Source organism: Triplophysa rosa, linkage group LG24 (assembly GCF_024868665.1).
Source record: "Triplophysa rosa linkage group LG24, Trosa_1v2, whole genome shotgun sequence".
NCBI classification, from domain to species: Eukaryota; Metazoa; Chordata; class Actinopteri; order Cypriniformes; family Nemacheilidae; genus Triplophysa; species Triplophysa rosa.
This window is the reverse complement of record NC_079913.1, coordinates 13,550,410-13,573,683: the sequence shown is the minus strand read 5'-3', so window position 1 is coordinate 13,573,683 and position 23,274 is coordinate 13,550,410. Positions and strand designations below refer to the sequence as shown.

Sequence of the window (23,274 nt, the reverse complement as noted above, 5' to 3'; positions counted from 1 at the left end):
TGTGGATAACTCAGTTGGTACCCGGCCTAAGGGGCAGGGCTGCTCTGCCCAGCCCGCCCCCAGGAGGTGCTTGCTTAGTGATGGATTGAGCGCCTGTTCTTCACCCAGTGGGGGAAGAAGGGAGGCTAGTTTAGTACGCTGACTCACTTAGGAGAAAGGGGGGAAGGTACTGTCATAGGCGTACACTCTACCGGCCGCCAGTCTTGCCTGATGCCTGCAAGACACGAGCTGATACCGGTTTTATGCGGAGGCTGTAGGACCTCACGAAGGTGATGGGTGTAGCCCAACCCTCAGCTCTGCAGATGTCTGCCAGAGAGGCACCTCGAGCCAGTGCCCACGAGGAGGCTGTACTCCGTGTGGAGAGAGCTCTCACCCAGTGGGCGCGGGCGATCTTAGGACAGGTACGCCGTAGTGATGGCATCCATGATCCAGTGCGCCAATCTCTGTTTGAGACAGCCCTCCCTGCTGATCTCCAAAACAGACAAAGAGCTGCTCAGAGCTCCTGTGGCTCTACGTGCTGTCCAAGCAGAGGCGCAATGCGCGTACTGGACACAACATGGATGGGGTTGGGTCTTCCTCCCCGGTGGGGATCGCCTGTAAGTTCACCACCTGGTGTAGGGGGAGTGGTGGGAACTTTGGGCCCGAGGTCTAGGCAATCTGTGGACACGGAGAAGGCTTTTAGGTCCGCTACCCTCTTGAGCGCCATCCGGAGAGCCGTCTTCATCATGAGGTGAGAAAGAGCGGCATCTCCGAGGGGCTCCAGGACCGCATCAAGGTCGCAAGAGGGTATGGAGCGCGGGTGAGGCAGTGCCTTCCTGCACCCCTTAGGAACCAATTGATCAGGTTGTGCTGTCCTAGAGACTTACCAGCAACTGGGTCGTGATGAGCGGCAATAGCGGCTGCATACACATTCAGTGTGGAAGGGGAGTGATTACTCTTGAGTCTCTGGAAGGACAGCACGTTCCCAATCGAGCAACTCCGCGGGTCTTCTCTTCGAAAAGAGCACCAGGATGAGAAGAGGCACCACTTACATGCGTATAGCCGCCTAGTGGCCAGGGCCCTAGCCTGAGTGATGGTCCTAACCTCCGCAGGGGTTAGGCCACTCAGGATCTCCTCATCTCGTCCAGGGGCCAGACATGGAGGTTCCAGAGATCTGGCCTGGTATGCCATAAAGTGCCCTTCCCCTGGGAAAGCAGGTCCTTCGTCAGGGGAATCGGCCGGGGGGAGCTGTCTTCAAGAGCAATAGCTCCGAGAACCAAGTCCGGTTGGGCCAGTATGGCGCAATTAGTACAATTGATGCTCCTCTTCCCTGACCTTGCACAGAGTCTGTGCAATGAGGCTCACTGGGGGGAAGGCGTACTTCCGCTTGTCCCACGGCCAGCTGTGCGCTAGAGCATCCGTGCCGAGGGGGGCCTCGGATGGGAGTACCCTAGCGGTCAATGGGTGGTGTCCAGGGAGGCGAACAGGTCTCCCTGAGCCCGCCCGAACTGTACCCAATGAGCTGGACTGCGCGGGGGTGGAGTCGCCACTCTCCGCGAGGCATCAACTGATGAGAGAGCGCATCGGCTGTCTGGTTCAGGTCGCCTGGAATATGTGTGGCTCGCAGGGATCTGCTCACCTGCGGACTCCACAGGAGGAGGCGTCGGGCAAGTCGTGTTAGCTGCCGTGAGCGAACGCCACCCTGGCGGTTGATATACGCTATGGCAGTTGTGCTGTCCACCGGACCAGCACGTGCTTGGCCTGCACGAGAGGTTGTAGCCCCTTCAGTGCAAGTAGCACATCCAACAACTCTAGGCAGTTGATATGCCTGCGCAGGCGGGGTCCCGTCCATCGCCCCGACACTGCGTGCCCGTTGCACACGGCACCCCAACCCTGCAGGGAGGCGTCTGTCGTCACCACGACGCGCCTCATGACCTGCCCGAGAGGGACCCCTATCCGTAGAAAGGTCATTGAAGACCAGAAGTTAGGGTGTGTCGGCAGAGAGGTGTAATCACCATCCGCCTGCTGCTCGTGTGCCACGCTCTCCAGGGAACTCGACTCTGTAGCCAGTGTTGGAGCAGTCTCATGTGCATCAACCCGAGGGGTATCACCACCGCCGAGGATGCCATGTGCCCAGGAGCCTCTGAATTTCAGGGGGAACGCTGGCTGCTTGAAATATTCCAGGCAGTTCAACACTGACTGAGCGCTTTCTGAGTCAGTCACGCTGTAATGGAGACAGAGTAGAGTTCCATACCAAAAAAGAGGATGCTCTGCACAGAGAAGAGCTTGCTCTTTTCTCGGTTGACCTGTGGTCCCAATCGATCTAGTTGCCGAAGCACTAGGTCCCTGTGTGTACATAACAGATCTCGCGAGTGTGTCAAATGAGCCAGTCGTCGAGATAGTTTAGTACCCGCACCTCTCTCCCTGAGGGGAGTGAGGGCAGCTTCCACGATCTTTGTAAAGACTCGTGGGGACAGGGACAGACCGAAAGGGAGGACTCTGTACTAATATGCCTGACCCTCGAAAGCAAACCGTAGGAACGAGCGATGACGAGGGAGAATTGAGACATGAGAGTACGCGTCCTTCAGGTCGATTGCCATGAATCCATCTTGACATCTGATAGATACCAGGATGCGCTTCTGCGTGAGAATCCTGAACGGCAGCTTGAGTAGGTGCCTGTTCAGGGTACACAGAACTAGCGACCTCCGCTTTTTTGAGAACGATGAAGTACGGGCTGTAAAACCCGTTGAACATCTCGGCTAGAGGGACGAGCACAATCGCTTCCTCACCAGAGGGGTGGCAACCTCGGCCCGAAGCACGGGAGCATCCTTGCCTCTGCTGAGGTTGAGAGGATGCCCCGAAACTTGGGCGGGCGTCTGGGTAGTTGGATCGCGTAGCCGAGTCGGACCGTATCCCGTAGTCACCGTGACGGTTTGGGAAGCTCTTGGCAGGCTCCCAGGGACCGAGACAGGGAGGCTAGGGGTACGTTCTGCTTCATCGACCTCCCGGGGGTGGTTCGATGGCTGGCATTGCGGATCCCTCGCCGTGGGGGGGCCCCCGGAGAGGAGATTGGCTCTGCAGTTTTACCTGCCTGGCGATGATGTAGCACAACGCACCATCGAATGAGAGTGCTTAGGCTGATGATTATCCTCGACATTGGGTCTTGCCGCAACGTCGAGTTGCCGAACACCGTCGTGTAGAGGGTGAGAGCGGCTGTGATAAATGCCCAGAGAGAGAGAAAACTCTTAGAAGTGGGCTGTTGTGACGGGGCAGGAACCGTCCCGGATCGACCACCAGCAATGGAATGGCTGGGGTTGGGCCCGAAGGTATTCTCGATCTCCCTGGGGTCTTCCCATGAGGGCCACTTTGGCTTCCGCCGTGGCTGCTGACAGGGTGGTGGTCTCCTCTTCGATGTCTCGAAGAGGACCAGGGCTGCTGGGAAGCATACGGTGCACGGGATCTCGGCGGCCAGAGGGCGGTCGAGTTGTGGCTGGGGAGGATATACTTGATATCCTCTGTCTGCTCCTTTACTGTCGAGAACTGCAGCTCGACAGTATCACCAAACAGCCCCCCTTGCGAGATGGGTGCATCGAGAAAGCGGACTTTCTCGGCGTTACTCATCTGTGCAAGGTTCAGCCAGAGATGTCTCTCCTGGACCACAAGTGTGGACTTTGCCCGACCCAGGGCCCTCGCGATCACCTCGCCCGTAGAGCGAGGTTGGTGACGGCGCGGAGTTCCTGCATAAGCGCAGGGTCGGTCTTACCCTCGTGGAGCTCTCTCCGCACATTGGCCTGATGGACCTGCACGATGGCCATAGTGTGGAGAGAGGGGACAGCTTGGCCCGCAGCAGAGTAAGCTCTCGACACCTCAGATGCCGAAAAGCCTACGTGCTTTGGACGGGAGTCTAGGTCGAGCCTCTGGGGGTCATTGACGTATCCTCTGGCTGCCCCACCATCGAGGGAAGAAAGAGCGATGGAACTAGTTGACGTACACGCACCGAAAGGGGGCGTTCCAGGTCGCACTAAGTTCCTCATGCACTTCCGGGGGAACACGGCACTGGGGGCGAGTGCGGCTTGGAGCCGCTTTCAAGCCCGAGGTACCGTGTATCCAGCTGCGAGCTTTGGGAGAGGCAGTGCGGTGCACCGCAACCCAATGCCGGCGGCCCGGGAAAGCATGGCTGACATTTCGACGTCCGCTTCTTCATGAGCTCGACCCCCCGAGGGAGGGAGCTTCAAGGAATCGTCGGAGTCTGATGCCAGTAAGTCACCCTCCGATGCTGCAACAGACATCTCATCATCACGTACCATTTCCGATACGTGGTTGAGGAACAAGACGGTGGGACCGTCTCATGGGGAACGGTCAGACGAGCGAGACGAGGTGCGAACGGTTCGCGAGCCAGTGGCTGACGGATTAGCGCTCACAGTAATCCTCATATCACCCTCGCTGCTCGCCGTAGCGGGCGGCAGGGCCGTAGTCCTGCCGTCACGGAACGGGAAGCAGACGAGGTGGTGGCTGAGTCCCGTGGGAACACAGCCACCCGTGACGCAACGTCTGGATCGTCAACCGCCCGCAGTGCGGGCAGGACGTATCCACAACATCTGCCCCAGCGTACTGGAAGCAGACATCATGTCCGTCCCCCTCCTCGATGAGTGTGTTGCACCCACGAGAACAGCGGGACATGCCACGCTGGAGAAATTTGCTCTTTTAGAGAAAAAACTTGAACACTTCTGGAACCGCCGAGACGCCCAGGGGAAGTCGCCGCAGGAAGGGACAGTCCGCTGCTCCACGTCGTAGAGCCGGCAGTCTTGTAGTTGCTACTTGTAGCGAAGTCTGTTGATCATGAGCAAAGGCTCCGAAGAACAAAAGGTGAATGAATGAGGCATGCCGTCTCCCTTTTATACCCGGATATCCGGGGGCGGAGTCCTGCATGCAAATTTCATTTGCCAATTTTCATTGGCCTTTTCTAAGAAGTCGGAAGCGATTGGTTCTCAGGGACGAACCCCATCTGTCGGCTCAACACAATGTCGAGAGACCGACAGAAAGGGAACTGTTATACACAGTACAACTGCAGCAGACTGCAAACCCATAACAAAGAAACTTCCTCTTTAATATCTCAATGATTTCTCCCAGACATCAATTGAAATAAATGGTGAGGAAATGGAAACTTTTGCCTGTGTATCAGAACTATTTTAACCATTTTAGAGCATAGATGATAATCCGCCTTGCTTTCATGTTGCTAGAAACCTGAAATATTTTTTTGTGTGTGTGCGCCAATAGAACCTGGACTATGAATAAACTGACTATCTTAAATGGTCAAATGGAATAATTAAACCTGGCCAACAAAAGACATTCGACTTTGGTTTTTGGATTCATTTGGCCAGTTTTGGCACAGTGCAAGTTGATTCAAGCCAAAGCAGGTGCACTCCAGATTTAACAGAACAGGAGGGACTGGTTGCTTAACAATTTATATGTATACAGTATACTGTATATGTTAAATAATACAATATGTTTTTTTCAGAATATGAAGTAAAACATTTAGAATGATCTAGAAATCATAAAGAATATGCAACATCTTCCCCTTAGCTAAAGCTTACAATATACTGCATTTACAACTCTATTGAGATTTGCTTTGCAACTACTACAGTATTATTACTAAAGCGGTGTTATTATTATTACTCAGCCTTTGCTAAATCACATTGCAGTAAACACAACTGTACTTGCTATTTTTTGATTCCCACACACCGATGAAGTGTGCAGTCTATGCGGCGGAGAGCACAGGGCAGGAAACATGATTTGACAGTCTGATTATGAGTCAGGAAGAGAGGAAAGCATTAGATCATTCTTCCCATGTTTCGTCTTCAAATATAGATGTGTCCCTTGGGATAGTGATGCTTGTTTTTTCAGTATGGGTTTAGGTGAGAGAGGCTTCAAGCTCAGATTCAAGTTAATTTACAGTAAAAATAATCTGAAATGTCCATGACATTTTTATTTCATTAAAAACTAATGTATTCATTAATATTAACTTAGCTATTAAATTCAACATTTATTAAAGCACATTTTAATTATTTTACCATCCGTTTAATGATCAAAGTGTTTGTTCAGTGGTTTGTACTGTATTATCAACCCTGTATTATCAACCCTTGAGTACTACATACTTCAAAATCATTAGCTATGAATTAGTTATAATTAAAATAATGTATGATGTGTCAGGTAATAGGTTGCTCATAGCTATAAACCGAAATTTATTTTATAGTCATATTTGGAAAAGTAGAACTCTATAGAATTATCCAAGATTTTTTAAATCCATGTTAGAATGGTGTATATAATATTTCTCTACAATTATAAAAAGGTTTCCATATTGTAAGATGTATTGTAAGCTCACTGTTCACTTCTCTATTGGAATTGTGGAACAGCTTACTTTCTCTTTTGGAATTGTCTTTAAAGTGATAGTTCACCCAAAAATAAAAATTCTGTCATTATTTACTCACCCTCTTATAACTTCAAACTTTCTTCCGCAGAAACCAAAAGAAGTAGTTTTGTTAACTGGCCCCCATACACTTGCATTGGTTTTGTGTCCACACAATAGAAATGAATGGGGGCCAGTGCTGTTTCGTTACCAACTTCTGCGGAAGAAAGTCTTTTGAAGGTTTGAAATGACAAGAGGGTGAGTAATTGATTTTTGGGTAACCTATCACTTTAAGTAAAACATTTCTTTTGTTCATTATTACTCAACTTTGGTATTTGTCATACTGATCTTTATGTTTCCTAATAAAGACATTGGTAATCACTTAATGTACACTAATTTACAATTGTACAAAATTGTTATATACAATAAATACAATACAACCTGTATTTAGTGATTTCTAATCATTTATGGTGGGACTTTATTGACTACTTGCTTTTACTAGTCAAAGACTAGTAAACTTGTATAAGAAAGTAGTTTTGACTCATACACACTTTCTTTCTTCTGCAGAACACAAAAGAAGATATTTTGAAGAATTTCAATAAGCGAGAACAACAATGGTACCCATTGACTTGCACTGGTTTCGTGTCTGTACAATAGACGTAAATGGGTAACGTCGTTGTTAGGTTTTAAAAAATATCTTCTTTTGTGTTCTGCAGAAGAAAGAAAGCCATACAGGTTTGAAATGACAAGAGATTTTCATTTTTGGGTGAACTATTCCTTTTTCTCAGGGCATGTGAGGAGAGAGAATAAAAATGCACCAATAAGGCATCGTAAGAAATCTAATCTGCTCATTTTATAATCAGTGACTGGTAATGTCACCAAAACTTAGTTACTTTTAGGTCAGTTTGCAGGATTTTTGTAAGATTAGTGTGAACTCAGACCACACCAGAAATCTGATGTACAGTTCAATTACAACATACTTTGTGAATGCAAAGTACTTCAGATTCACTTACTACTGAACTACTGTAATTGACAATTGTTGGTAAAACACCTACTTCGTATGTAATCACACAACCAGTGTGTTTCTTCTTTGTCGGGTGTTTGAAACACTACTACACAAAATGTGCTGGCAGGTGGTACGGTTCATATGCAGAGGTTGCATGCTCATGGTAGAGCACATAAAACATAATCCAATCAGCTCTGCCACTATCACGGCAAATCACAAATCACAGATAGATCAGCCTTGTGCCGCCACAGCGAGTAAAGGGCAAGAAAGAGCAAGTGGTAGTAAAAAATAGAGATGGAAAAACGGGGAAAGTGTGAAGGTGCTGGGAATATTGTGTTTATCTCCAGTTCTCGAATCTCTCTCACACTCTTTGTTCGATTTTTTTAAGTCTTTATTCCAACTTCATATCATTGTCTTTGGGGACAAGTACATAACTGAATGCTTTGGGCAGGGTCATCGCATGTATAAGACCACAGTCAGAGCAAAAATTTTAAATGTAATTGAATATTTGAATGGTTTCAACAGCAACTTTTCAATTGTCACCAGAGATCTATATTTACTTTTATGCTGTGTTCAACCCAAACGCGAATGAAGCAATTTGCGCTACTAAATTACATACAAAGTCAATGCAATGATGCAAATAGATGCAAACTCATGCCACGAATTACGCAAATCAGGAGGCGCGATTGCCGTAAATGTGCGTCAAATTGAAAATTTTTAACTTTGAAAACTTTAGCAAGAAATTTGCGCAAAGAGCTCATTGACACCTACTGTTTGACACGTCTGGACGCATGAAGACACTTCCCATCGCACAATGTTTTCCGTGTCCCTTGCGCAAAAATAACGAACTATTCCCACGAGTAATAAAGAGCAAGGATCACGATGCTTCGCGTTTGGTCGGAACACAGCATTAACACTATAGGGTTTCCTTCTATGGTTCGCTTTCACTTAACCAGAATGTGTTTGAAATACAGGGGACCCAAAGTATCTGAACTCTTTAGTTAAGGTGATAAACAGCTTGAAATGCTGCATTTGATCAATTTAAATTCCTTCATTCAGCCCTTTTACTTAAGTTACACACATTTAAAATTATTATCTGAGGAATCACTGCATCTACAATATACAGTAAAGGCTGGATTCGGCCCTTAGCTGCCATATTCAGCCTTGTAACATCTTGACAACCGTCTCTTTGTGACATGACAGGAAGTGACGTGTTGAAACAGCAGACATGCATATTCAACAAAGACATGGGCCAGTGAGAAAGTGACATCGCATCAGCACATGTTGGAGCATCTTTGATGATGACTGACTCATGATTTAGCTGGCAAATCAGCTGCTCTCTGTGGGTAGTGAAGCAGATGCACTTGACAGATACAGAGATTCAACAATGTGTCACTGAATTTGAAATCTGGTTGGTGTGCCATTACACCAATGACAACAACAAAATATCATTGACATACATTATTAGTATATTAGAATTCAATATTTTGAATTCGTAAGTTGAAAAAAATACATTTTGTAGGTAGATAAAGATGATTTTTGGCCTCATAAAAGGTGGATTGACAGTGTTGCATCTACCAACAGGGGCTGATTAACTCTGCTGTTAAAACAAGGGTCAAGGTCAACTCTAACAAAAAAAGATAAATGTTAAAAAAGCCATTTGTTACTACTGTAAAGTGAGAAAAAGGTGTTAAATACACATGACCCAAAGTATCTGAACTCTTTAGTTAAGGTGATAAACAGCTTGAAATGCTGCATTTGATCAAATGCAGCATGACATCATTAGCATAAAAAAGTTAATTTTATGAATGTACTACTCCCAAAACTCCCAATGTATCACAGATTGCGTGTGATCCAATCTCTATTTAATCCATTGGGAGTTGGTCAAAAGCGGCGTTGTGTAGCAAACTGGATAAGACCTAAATGTGAGTTTGTAGTGGATTGTGGGGGTTTATATTCCTCCCGACAAAATCTCATAACAATTTGTAACTATTTTACAAGGTAGCTAATTCATACAATTTTGTACAGTTTAATTTGTTATAGTATGATCTTACTCTGGCCCCAGTGGCATTAGGTTTAGGGCCGTGGTTCAAAAGGGGGACCCAGCTGACTAATATTTTAAAAAATGAGCACTGAAATACATTAAAAAAATAAAAACCAAGATATTTCTTATTATTCGTATTATTATTTTTTTGTCAGTGGTGGGGGGTCTTGGAATGTTGATGAATATAGTGAGGGGTCTTGGAGCTTGAGAATCAGCATTATATTTGTGACATTGCCACTTTTTAGTGAAATTGTTATTTTTGAAAGGTTGCCCTCCTGACAAAACTGGCAACAACTTTTAAGAAAGATTTCAAACTAGAATATGGAGGCTAAATGACATGCTCACCATTCACATGCATCTTTATGTATCTCAATGGTAACTATTATTACAATACTGTTTTAATTTTTGCTAATGATTGTATATTATTAGCTCTAGGTGCCAAAACAATAGTTTTATATTAATACAAAGTTATCACAACAATGTTACATACAGATGGATAAATTAGGACCATATGATTTTTAGTTTACAAATTTTTTTACATTTTTCCAAGTTCTGTGTTTTTCAAAATTTTCCACATAAATTACCGTAGTATAGATGTATAGTATAGTAGTATAGTATTACTGTGGGTACAGATGTATATATTGCGTAGGATATTTTTTCTTTTATAAAGAAGACTTTTACCGAAATGCCCATAATGGGAAACTCCAGTGGGAGTGCGTGACCATAACTACATTTCTTAGTTAAGAATGTACATATTTAACTGTTAGAGCACATCAAATCAAAATGTCATGATCTGAAAAAATAAACAGATATCTGGTTTTGTATAAATGAGATTTGTGACTCAGACAGTGGCCAGAGATTCACTGTTTCCAGTAATGCTCTTCCTAAAATGGGATTTTACTCATACTAATTACTAATTAAATCCACTGTATTTTCTTATAACAGAATCACAGGTTGCCAGGAAAAAAATGAACAAGAAGTAAAAAGTGTACAGTGTGGAAAATAAAAAAAGAAACACAAAAATGAACAAAAGCAATGACATTCTTAGGCCACAATCGTTACAGTACAGTGTTTTGAACTTCACTAGTATACTACAGTGTTTACTACAGTTTATTAATTTACTACAAGGGCACTGCAATTTTCTTTTCCATCTGAGTGTTCAGGTTAACAGGACTTTTATTTTGACGGGTTGTCGGGAAGATGCTTTTAACATTTTAGTGTGTTTGACGATAGCTTCACTCAAACAGTAAAATGCACGTAAAATAAACTCTCAGCTAAACTCTGGAGATGAAGTTCATGTCTTTATATCCTCATACAGTGCAGACGCAGACAAATCCTCGACCATCACTTGTAGAAATGTTAATCTGTGCACCTCAGACACGCAGAACAGCCAGATGACATATTTAAATAACAGGATTCCGCGTCCGCAAGTCCGCATCTAGTTATATGGACTCAGTACGATGCGCCATTGATTAATGTCACACACAAACAAGCACAACGACAAACGCACTTCACACAAACACACAGCTCTGTCTAATGAACTTGTTCTTATTATTCTACATAGGCCTCTATGTCGCACTGTACAGGGGGGGTTCAAGTTACTTGTCCGGTCGGGCAAGTAAAATCCTCTCTCACTTGCCCATACAAAACATTATCTTGTCCCGGACAAGCGTTAAGGTCAAGCCCTGCATTAACATTAATAGCATTTTAACTAGTGCTGTCAATCGATTAAAAAAATTAATCAGATTAATCACACATTTTTTCTGTGATTAATCACGATTAATCGCACATAACTATTATATTTTAAAATATACTTTTACATTTTAATAATTTTACATTTAATCTTCAAATTGATGTAGAAACAACATATTTCTTTAACAGCATAATTTTATGAAAGCTAGCATTTTGATATTAGTACTGTAACTGATGTCTCTATTAAATTGATTATTTTAACATGAATTATAGCCATTCAACAGTACAATTGAGAGCTCATGTAGGAAACATACAGGAATTGAAGGACACTTTACAGTCTTTATTAATGCTAAATTATAAATTAAATGCAGAAGAATTCTCATTAAAGCTACAAAATCACATTGATTTCTTCTTTTATTTTGTTCTTTGATTAACATTAGTGACAGGAGTCAGAGCAGCACGTTTAAGAACGTGGCCCCTTTAAGAGCTGTCTCAGTTCGCAGATCTGACCGTCACCGCACTCCCATTTTCACAACTCTTTGCATTCATTTAAGATTTTATTTTACACTTTGAAGTCTGTGCTTAAGAAAATGCTAGACAAAACGGGCTTTTTGACATAATCTTGTGTGGTTTTATCCATTCAAGCACGAAAGAGAACTTAACACGGATGCGCTGTCTGACAGAGATTCACCGACGCAGCCCTTAGCAGGTGACTGTTTACACCAGACTGGACCTCGCGTTGCGTTTTGCCGCGTCCCACAGTTTAGAAGCGGTCTATCTCCATTGAACGCGTCAAAGCAACTGTTTCAAATCGCGCTTAAGTGGTTTAAAAGCCTGTACACGAATAAGAGCGTGATTACATAATGTAACGCTAGACAAAGGATGTCAAAACAAACGGATGCTGCGTTAATTGTGATAAATATTTTCTCACGCGTTAATTTGAAAAAATTAATCGCATGCGTTAACGCGTTAACGTTGACAGCCCTAATTTTAACACAGAACCGCATTGATCATTCAATCGGCTATCGCTCTTCATCAAGGCATGCTCTCATATCCACACGAGAGCTGAAAAGCAATCCCCAATTAATTACATAGCACTTCTGTATCGAATTCAGTTAGTAGTCTTAATGGCACTTGGTAAAAGTTTGATATTATTACATTTTGTACCACAAATCAATGATCAAATTGATTCGTTTATCATGTCAGTATTTGTCCAAGCTAAGTTAGACGTTTTACCAGAGAGGGTTGAAAGCCAATGTCCACTGTTGCCCATTAACCAAAAGCACAGCAGTAGGATGGTTTATCGACTTTCATACTGCTCCTTTAGCCATGAGCAATCTTATGTTGAGCCATTAGAAATAAAGAAGCAACAGAATATGACAGGAGTACAGTGTAAACCGGTTGGGAGTTTGGGGAGATTGTAAGGATACTTTGCCTCTTTAAAAGTCTCCTGCTCATTATCTTCTCATGAGATCTCCCAAGAGACCCAATTTAGGAAAGAGATAGAGAACTATTAGGATATTTCTCTATCTTGCTCCTCTTTCCACTCGTTTTACAACAATCTGGAATGTTGTTAGGTGACATTAAAATTCTGCTGTAATTTTGGTAAAAATAGCTCAATCCTCAAGGGAGAAGGCCATTTGAAGGACCATTTTATTAAGTGCTACAACTTTTCTTGAAACACAACATACAAACTTTATTTCACTGAAAACTTCTATAAAGGCCAAGTTCAGTTTACTATTACTTTTGGGATTGTAACAAATCATGTACACTAATAAGTATTAAACAACAGTAACTTCTGTTTGTGCTATGGAAATTAATATATTTGTTGTTTAGAGATCAGATTTCTGCAAGAAATTCTTTAAATTTAAACTAAAGAAGGGACCCAAGCCATTTAGATAACAGAATACGGTAGATAGTGGCGGCGCTAGGGGGGGGGGCTTGCTTGGGCTATAGCCCCGTCAGAAAACTGCTTAGCCCCGGCAAAGCACCCCCAATGATTTCCTAATATCTTTTACGGAGTGTCTATGTACACTTATTGCAAATAGCGCGTCTTGTAAGCAGAGGCTGTATACACTTACTCTGCCCACCAGTTTCTGAATGGCACTGGCCAACTAGCTTCTCCAGTGGCGTAGAGAGTAAGCCTATGTTGGCTACTTCACATCGTCGCAGGTTCAAATCTGCCACCTGCCAACTATACTTTTCCCCATCACATATCAGATCATAAAGCCAATTATTCTTAATAAAATGAATAAAGATTGAACGGGTGTTTAATAATGAAGTTGTAGGGTAAGGTTGGGTTGAATGACTGGCAACATAACTAAACAGACCTGACGGCCATATTGTCCCTCCCACCAATGATGAATAGTCCCACTGATATTTTATATAATTTTTTTATTTCTCAAAATATTATTACTTTATTGATTTTAAAATAATTACAAACAAGCTGATAACATCAGACATCAATAAAAAATAAATGAATGTATTTTTGGATAATGTTTGATTGGCATCTGTTATCAAGACTCAAGTTTGTGGTTGGCTACCCAGTCGAACTTTTCCAGTACTTTAGTGTAAGAAAATGTGACATTTGGATAGCAGCGAACTCAATAAAACATTACTTAAAACAAATCGCATTGACCTGGAAGATAAGCTCTCCATTTTACCGCAGAGAGCAGCTCAAGAGCAGGTAAACCGGATTTGTTATGCCCGTCGTGGCAAATCAGATGTTGTGTTGTTTTTGTACGTGGAGCGCGGGTGCTATCTGAGTTTACGCAATAGTTACATAACTGTAAAACTACAACAGAGTATATGGAGTTCGGGGCCAATTGTGAATATATTCAACGTTTTGATTAATCTGCACTTTATGGGAACACGTCGTGGTCTTTGCTGAATTAAGCGCGTTTTACTGCGAATTCTATTTCAATACAAAGAACAGCAGAGTGTAGCATTGATTAGTTTGCTTTTGGTTACAAAAGGAATGATTAGGCTATAGCGAAGGACCCTTAGTGAAAAGACTCGAACCTTGTGCTTGTGGATATACAATTTTTTCTTAACAGAAACTTTTGAAGTAATAACAAAACGATACGCCGACCGTACGCTACAGTACTTTCTGTATGTTCATTGCTGTATTTTGCTTCATTTACTTATTCTGTTTTTTTTTTGTTTAGTTCATACATTTGTTTCTTTACACATTGCATAATGTTTTCAACAAAAAAGCACAGCATACTGTATAATGTAAGGTTGTTCTAAAATGGTCTTAATTAATAAACAATTACTAAGTGCACCCATGGGAGAAGTGTTGGCTAATGCACTACAACAATATTTTTAAGATGTTCTGTATTTAAACGGCAAAATTGCATGTTGTCTAGCTAAGGCATTTATTAATTTAATAATTTTACTATCCCACCCTCTAAACCAGGGGTGTCCAAAGTCAGTCCTGGAGGGCCGGTGTCCTGCAAAGTTTAGCTTCAACCCTAATCAAACTCACCTGAACAGCTAATCAAGGTCTCACAAAGCAGACTAGAAACTTCCAAACAGGTGTGTTGAGCCAAGTTGGAGCTAAACTCTGCAGGACAGTGGCCCTCCAGGACCGACATTGGACACCCCTGCTCTAAACTGTTAAGCCCCCCCTTAGCACCCAAGAAAAAATGTCCTGGCACTGCCCTTGACGATAGAGAACTGGGTGGACTCTTTGACAACAATCTTGAACGTGGAAATACTTCCAAGAACATCATCAGCTGCAACAAACACTTACAAACACAATGTTTTCTGCATCTACACCATCTGCATCAGAAAAGCAGTTGAAGAGTTTTCAAACACTGTGTTGCACTGCAGGTGAGCGCCTGCCCTCTCGCTGTTGAACAGTCATTCACTTTTCAATCCTTTTCCAGATCTTTAGACTCTCTGAAAGATTTATTCAGAGCTCTGAAATTATATATGTTGCATAAATGTAGCGTTTCCCGAGTGTTTTATTCCTTTTAACATTCTAAGCAGATGCAGCAATTTTTGTGATTCTCTTCTATTTTTCCACATTCTCTGCATCTCATTCATTGCACTAATAATTTTGTATGCTTGTACCGTTTCAGCATATGATTACAAATCTTGGTGCAAATATAGTTGGAAAATGAGAACAAGATGGCAAGACAAATTATTTATGAAGAGCTTTCTTGTAGCTCATTGGTTAGTACATGGCGCTAAGAACACCAAGGTTGTGGGTTCGATCCCAGGGGATTGCACATATTTAGAGACAAAAATGTATAGGATAATGCAATTTAAGTCACTTTGGATAAAAGCGTCTGCCAAATGCGAAAATGTTTCTTGTACCAAGAAAAATGGGCAGATATTTCACATTTCAAAGCATGACTCAGGAAGCCTTTTTCTCACTTTCTACACACACCTGATTTTGAATCCTATTTTTAAGAGACTGCCTGCATAAATGGGCATGTCTGCACATCTTCCTGCACTAGCCTCTGTTCCCATGACAACAGCATGATAAGCCAGTGAGGTCACAGGACAGGGTTAACATGCAAAATCAAATTGAGAGAAAGGTCACACAGAGAGACAGAACATTTAAATGAAAGAAATTTAGGAAACAGTCATTAAAAGAAAAAAGGTTCTAATTACTAGTGCATTCGCATGCTCATTAACCTCTGTGTGTAGAGGGATGTTTCACAACACCTGAACGGAGACCATTAACCCTGTGTAATTGCTTTGCTGTAGTCTGATACATCACCATATCATTATAAAAGACAAACTGCATTATTTTAGTTGCCCTCATTAAAAATGTTAGAAGACATCTGTTAGATTTGAGGTCATCTGTTTAGTTGTTCTGGTTTTACTTCTGAACCAAGATTTTATGTTGGACATCAAGTCGCAACACCAGATTTGTTTATTTCACTCAAGCAATTTTTACCATGTATTGCATTGGACAAACAACTTGCCAATTTTGGGTATTTATATATTTTGCTATAACATTTTGTTATTGCAGATATAATTTTTTTATTGCATTGCCATTTTTGCTGAATAGTTTTAAAATCCCTCATATATGTTTTATATATTTTTAATTTTATATTACATTTTACATTTAAAATGTCCAACGTCCTGCTCTGTTAATAAATGTTAAACATATTTTTCAATTAATTTGTTACTGTTTGTAGATTATTTTACGGTATATTTTTTGGCAATGCAGAACCTTATCAAGCCAAATAATCAGATTTTCTCAAAAGCAGTTGAAATACCTTCCTGTGTCTCTTCTTGTTTTCTTAATGCTTGTTAGCACCCAGTTTGGTAATACTAATTAATGACTTAATTAATGACTGTTAATTTTATTATTTAACACTTGACAGCCCAGCACATTAAATGAAGCAACAGTGATAGGCAGCAGGTACAAATGTGTTGGATTATAATCTGTCTGTGCAAGATGTAAATCACTTAAATCTAATTAAATTTATCATAAAAAAACCGAGGCATCCTTCCAAAGAGAAAGATATCCATAACGTAATGTCATTAGGGTAATAAAAGTGTAGTTTACAGGTACAGTGAAATTTGGCATACAGAACACGTGTTGTTTTAAATGTCTGTGACATCATGTGTTGTCACTAACCTGTTGTTAAAATGACAGAGTGTAAGTCTAACGTTTTTCACTTGTTCTTCAAATGCAATGATGTTAGTGTAAATTGATAATTGATAATTGACATGAAACCTCAAATGGCTTTCCTGTAGCTCAGTGGTAAGAGCATGGCGCTAACAATGCCAAGGTCGTGGGTTTGATCCCAGGGGATTGCATATACTTAGAAACAAATGTATATGATAATGAAATGTAAGTCGATTTCGATAAAAGCGTCTGCCAAATGTAAGTGTAAATAAAAGCACGTCAAGTCGAGGGCAAGTGATTTTTACCCAGGAAGACCTGTATTCATACATAGTGTATAATTCTAGCACAAGTAATGGTTCATGTTTTCCCTCCATACGTTGATAGTTTCCCAGTGCATAGTCAAATGTAAATAAAAAACTAATCTGCATAATTTACAGGCATTGTGTATTTTGTGAAATGTTAACGTGCCATAATCAAAAGTGATTTGTTATCTTAGAAACAATAAGATAGATCTTGGATTCTGGTCCAGTCCAGTCATATCAACTGGAATGTGTTTTTAAAGGAGGGCCGCAGCTGCTGCTTGTCATGATGTGTTTTTCTTAGAGCGAGTTTTCTATCTGAGATCCCCTTGTTCCTGGATCTGACAGATATTACACTAATAATATCTCTTCCTGCAGACCAAGGAAGAAGGCTGTAGAAACCATCGCTACTGCTGCTGTGGAAAGAACATTATGGGTAACATCTCATAAACAATGTTTCTTGTTTTTTATGTTTATTTATGCCATTCACTCATACAATCCAAACAAATTCAATACAAATTCCTCATTAGTGAGATTCTATCTTATGCCAAGATTACTACTTACTGGAATCTTCATATTCAAACACTATAAATAAACCTTTTACTTTGATTTGTTTTCCCATGTACTGATAAACCTGTGTAACCTTATTCCTAGACATTGCATAAAGCCAGCCAATCAGATTACATCTTGCCAGATTTCTGAAGTGTTTTTGCATTTATTTTCTTAGAAAATATCGCATTTTGTTCAATAAAACGTACAAAGCTAATTATACACGCTAATGATATATTTTTTGGACGAGTTATGACAAAAATCATCGCTATTATATTATATAGCCCAATCCTCCAGAAAAAGCTAAATATAAATTTGCATAATGTGACGTTTTCACCTACACCCCAAATGAGTGTCAGAAGCTATGCCCCTACCCGTTTTGCTAAAAAGGCATTTTACCATAATTTTTCTTTGAGTGTGACAAAAGTTACAATGTTTAAGTAAAGCAGACACACAAACACAAGCCACTATTCTACAGTGTCATTAGCATGCAACAATAACACCCTAGCTGGTATCCCCACAAAGCTGCTATGAATGGTGAAACATGACGTTAATGAGTTAAAAGATGACTTTACCAGAAAATCTGAGATGTTTTAATGGTGTAAGATGTACAGACTTCAGCTTTTATCGCAAATTCTTTATTCTCTGAAAGCTGCCTATGTGACCTCCAGATAGGACAATATTCACCTGCTAGTTTTTAATAAATCATGAATAATGAATGAATAGTTGCTCCTATACAGTAGGACAAATGACTACCAATACGTTTTTATAAGGAACAGAGTACTATACAATATGTGGTACTATAAGACATTCTGTCATAAGGAGTGAAAAGATAGCATAACTTTTTGTTGAACACTTTCTCACCAATGAAAATTCTTTCTTTCTTTCTTTCTTTCTTTCTTTCTTTCTTTCTTTCTTTCTTTCTTTCTTTCTTTCTTTCTTTCTTTCTTTCTTTACTTTTCAGAATTGTTTATTCTATTGTAGTTTTACTTGCTATTACACAGTAATGCTGTTATTACATTGTAGTAACAGCAGTTATAACACATGGTAAATGGTAAATTATGAGTAAGCAGAACATGACATGAATGAATAGGTGCTGGTGAATGCAGCAGCATGATGGGGCAAGAAACATGAACATTGACTCATTGACAAACAGTCAGAGGTGACAGACAACAGAAAATGAAAACTAAGATTCTCTCAAAGCAAACAAACTGCCACCAACAACCCATGGACTGCAGTTACTGTCCTGTCTGAAGTGGTTTGCTTTTCTGTTAATATTCAGATGTGTTACAATTAGATTCTCATTCTGTGGTGATGTTTACAATATTTTTCTAAATTTATTTCAGACTAATTCACATTCACAAGACAATGCTGCTCTAACATTTATCTGCATCATTAAGATTGCGTTTCCACAATGAAAATCGGAAACGTTTTTCTTTGCATTGTTTAAAAGTTTCACATACACATGACGCATTGATAGCCAATTGCCGATAGAGACGCTAAATTAGTAGGCACTCCTATGGGTCGTATTTAAAGGACAAATAACCTACATTGTTAAGGATTGTATGGGTTGGAGGACCCATGTCTTGTTATTTCCTCCACTGTAGTACACAAGGCAAACCTATGGGAGTGAAACGATTACATCGTTCTAGTTTGCTTGATTCTAGCATTCCTTCTGGGTCTAATTCAATGACTTCTGCACTCTGTGGAGCTTATACTGTGATTTAGAGGCTTCTCGGTGGGAGACTGCGGCATTCCACGCTAACAATGGAAGAGTATACCGTCACCAATACCGGCTTGCATTTCTTGCTGTGCTCATCTTTTCTTTGAACCATCCATTTCGATACAGCCCTCTGTAAAGTGCTTTTATTAATTACTATTGTAGCTTTCCCACCAATTCAAGGCAATTTGTAAAGCTTCTAAACTGCAGAAACTAAAGAGTTATAATGGTTTCAAATAACATGCTGGGGTCTCTTTTCAATAAATGCGTGAAAATAATGTTTATTTGCTTTATCTGACTCTCAAGGTAATGGTTTATCCTGTTGGAATACTCGTAGATAATTACATTTTAATGCATAATTATTGTTCATGTTATAGTATCAGCATAGCGGCACTGGAGGTGGAGGTTTTGATGTTGTGTCTCATTTAAATTCCCTTTAAATGACTAAAGTAATAGTAAGATATGGGTCCAGATCTCTATTTGATTGAAATGAGCGATCATCAAGTAGCAAGATCCTTATCTAAAAACTTGTGTAAACACGACTACGCTAACAGAATGGAAAATTACTTGTAGCCTCTGGCTTATCATGACTGAATTACCTACAGTAACTCTCAAACATGGCAGTAAAGTTTAATATATAAAGTTGGATTTAAAGGAAATATTACGAGTTCTCACTCTGTCAAGGTTAGAGGTGTGCAGCGCAGCCAATATCTGTATTTGTATCTATATCAATTTCAAAATGATTTGTATTTGTTTCTGAATTTAGATTAAACCAGTTAAAGTGGGCGGGGCTTAAACCAAACGTTGTTGTTATTTATGGTTAAGCGCTGGTCCAGAAGAACTTCCTGTTTTAGTTCTTTAAAGCCACACTATAGAACTTTTGCTGACGGCTCCTCCATGTGCTTGATAAGCGCAGTCTGTTACCAGTGTCGTAAATAATGTCGCTGTATAAGCTTCCCTGTGGGCAGTGCAATACACATGAATTTGTTTACTGAATTGATGGAACCAGCGAATGTAGAAATGTCGTTTGGAAACCATTACGCACTCTTACGCAGGCAGTGTCATGGCTCTGCTTCATTTAGTCATGTTCTTCTTGGTCCTGTAGCAGAGTCATGACAAAGCCTTTGGTTATGTGTGGAGAGAAACATATTATTGTCAATATGTTGACAATATTTGACAATAATATACGTTCTCTCCAGTGTCTCGTCTCTGTTCCCGCCATCTCGTTTCCTCGTTATCTTTCCCTGAGTGTTTAATTACCCACACCTGCCCTGTGTTAATTATCCCTCGTTTGTCTTTCCTTTATATACCCTCTTGTTTCTTTGTCTTGTGTTGGTGGATTGCGTGTACGTATGTTTATGTGCGGTTCATGTGTAGATGCATGTTCTTGTACCTTGTGCCCGTGTTCGTTCTTGTTGAAGTCTTTGTGTTCCTGGTTCTTGCCCTGCCTGTGTTCCCTTTCATGTTATTTTTGGTAAGACGTTTGGTCATTGTTTTAGTTAGTTTTTTGGCTGTTCTTGTTTTCATTTTGCCCCCTCGTGGGAAGTCTTTTGTTTTATATTTCTTAGTTCTGTTTTCCCCCATTGTGGGTGTTTTTGTTCTGTTTTTGTTATATAATAAATACCCTTGTTAACCCCTTCACGCCTGCCTGCTATTGGGTTCTTTCTGCCAGTTCGTGACAGGCAGGGGATGGGCAGGGCTGTGTGTTCTGACCCGAACACAGAACTTACAGAGTGTGGTTGTAGCCGCTTTAAGGCTGCTCGGATAGCAGCTGGAGTAGAATTCGTCCAGTTAAGAGTTGTTCTACCACTGAAATAGTTTTAGAGACATTATTTTATGGTCGAAAATCTACAAAGTGTTACTTTAACACTACAGTACACAAAAGTTTGAAAAAATATCTATAAAAAATAATAAATAAATAAAAACGAAAACCAGAAGTGCTTCACTACACTGACGTTTAAACAAAATTCAACAAACAGAATATTAACTAATTTAAAATGTTAAACAAATATCTTTAAGATTTAATTATACATATGTAAGATTTAAAAAATTATAATAAATAAATAAATAAAAACTGAAACTGAAAGTGCTTCTGGACCAGTGTTTACATCTTGCAAAGTGGGCTATACCGGAATTTAAACCAAATGTGTTTTTTAATATACATCACAATTCCTGGATTTTGAAGAAAAGACAATACAGAAGTAATTTAATTGAAACATATTATTAAATTAACAGTAATTAAGGATTTAATTTATGTATTATTATTATTATTACGTTTACACAGCAGCTTCAGTCAAGCTTCAGTTGGTGCTTTTCCATACTTTAAAAGGTCATTTATGCTCAACAGCACGGAAAAACACATTCTTCGGAATATTATTTTAGATAAACATCTCAGTTATTCTGTCAGCTTAAGAAACAAAACACAAAAAATATATCATAAATCACCTTTAAAAAAACGTGTGACTAGCTGTCTTCTCTCTCTTGCACTTTTATATTTTCCATCTTGTTCTTTGCTCTTTTGGTATCTGAATTTGGTTGCGCGCCTCTGTCATCTCATGCGTGTCAGTGAAGCGCTGCGTTCTGAATAAACTATGAACATCTTAAAGAGACACACATTGAATATTTTTCCTATTATTCATTTTGAAGCCATTATTCGTGACTTCCGAATAAAATCTTGGTATTTGGGCACATCCCTAGTCTAGGTGATATCCCAGTGGGATGGAGATAAAGCATGAAAAGACTCATAACCACTACAAGACAGGTGTAACTATAGGGCAGTTGTGTTGCCTAGCACCATCAGTAACCAGAAGAGCAGTTTTTTACTGTGGCAATGGAGTATTTGGTTAGAATGCACCAAGCACTCTCTCCTACCTAGGGACACAGGCCTGAGAGTCAGACTCAGGGGCATCCGGAGCAGGACAGCAGAACTGGTGCAGAACCGTCTGGTTCCTGTGAGAATAAAAAACAAGAGAGAGAAATGGTCATGCTATGTATAAACTCCAGGGGTCACTAGACCTTGTTAGTCGACGTCACGCCGCATTGAATGATGCGCCATCATGGGAGGATGGCTGCTAGTGCGTTCAATGCAATGTTTTGTTTTTCTTGTTTGATTAGGAAATATAACTATGTTAGGTTGGTCTTGCTGTGTTAAAAAACTGCAATAGCATTACGCAGAGTCGTCAGGAAAAGCCCATGGTTCTATCACTTTCGATTTCTCCATATACTCAACTCAACTCAACTCAACTTTATTTATATAGCGCTTTTACAATTTTCATTGTTACAAAGCAGCTGTACATGAGACATATTGACTATAAGCAAAATAATTAAAGTTGTACCTGCAAAAACAAGAAAAGGTTGAAAACACAGAAGACAGACATACCCACATACAAAACACTCCACACACACAATATGCACACGTACTAACACACATAGACATAGAGAACACACACCACCACGGAGATGCGCACTGCACAACACCAACACAACACACACAGTACTCAGCAGACCAGTACGCACACACACACACAGCACCACCACGCTCATGAGAGACACATGGAAAAGGAGAGAGAGCACAGTCAATAAACAGACTATAAATTTCTATATGCCAATATTAACTAATAAACTTGTAAAATTCTTTAAGCAGCCCCGTGTCAGGCAGATACAAAAAGTTATGCAAACGTGGCGAGGAACCTCAAAAACTCAATCGAGAAACAAACCTCAGGAGAACCCAGCAACGCAGGAGATACCTGTCCCCTGCAAAGCTGCCTGGGCACCCACACTTTGCCACAAGCAAAAAGGGTTTAGAAGAGCTGCAACAATAAATAAATACATATTAAAGATTAATACATAAAACTAAATGATTAGTAAGAGATTTGTGTAATACATGCTAATCGCGTCACTCTTAAAGTGGTAGCTTCAAGACTGTCATTCTTGTCAGCCTCATCTCGCTTCAGGTCCCACTTCCCATCTCCTTCTACCATCAGTCA

The 23,274-nt window shown here is 40.9% G+C and overlaps 1 protein-coding gene across 4 annotated transcripts in view; it reads right to left on the bottom strand.

The window, feature by feature from the left end:
• Window positions 1–23,274, bottom strand: part of iqsec3a (IQ motif and Sec7 domain ArfGEF 3a) — a 207,817-nt gene that overhangs the window by 159,165 nt on the left and 25,378 nt on the right. For all 4 annotated transcript variants that reach the window (XM_057323667.1, XM_057323666.1, XM_057323665.1 and 1 more), the window contains exon 2: window positions 22,160–22,237. In XM_057323667.1, the coding sequence (XP_057179650.1) occupies window positions 22,160–22,237 (78 nt within the window). The remainder of the gene's footprint in view (window positions 1–22,159; window positions 22,238–23,274) is intronic.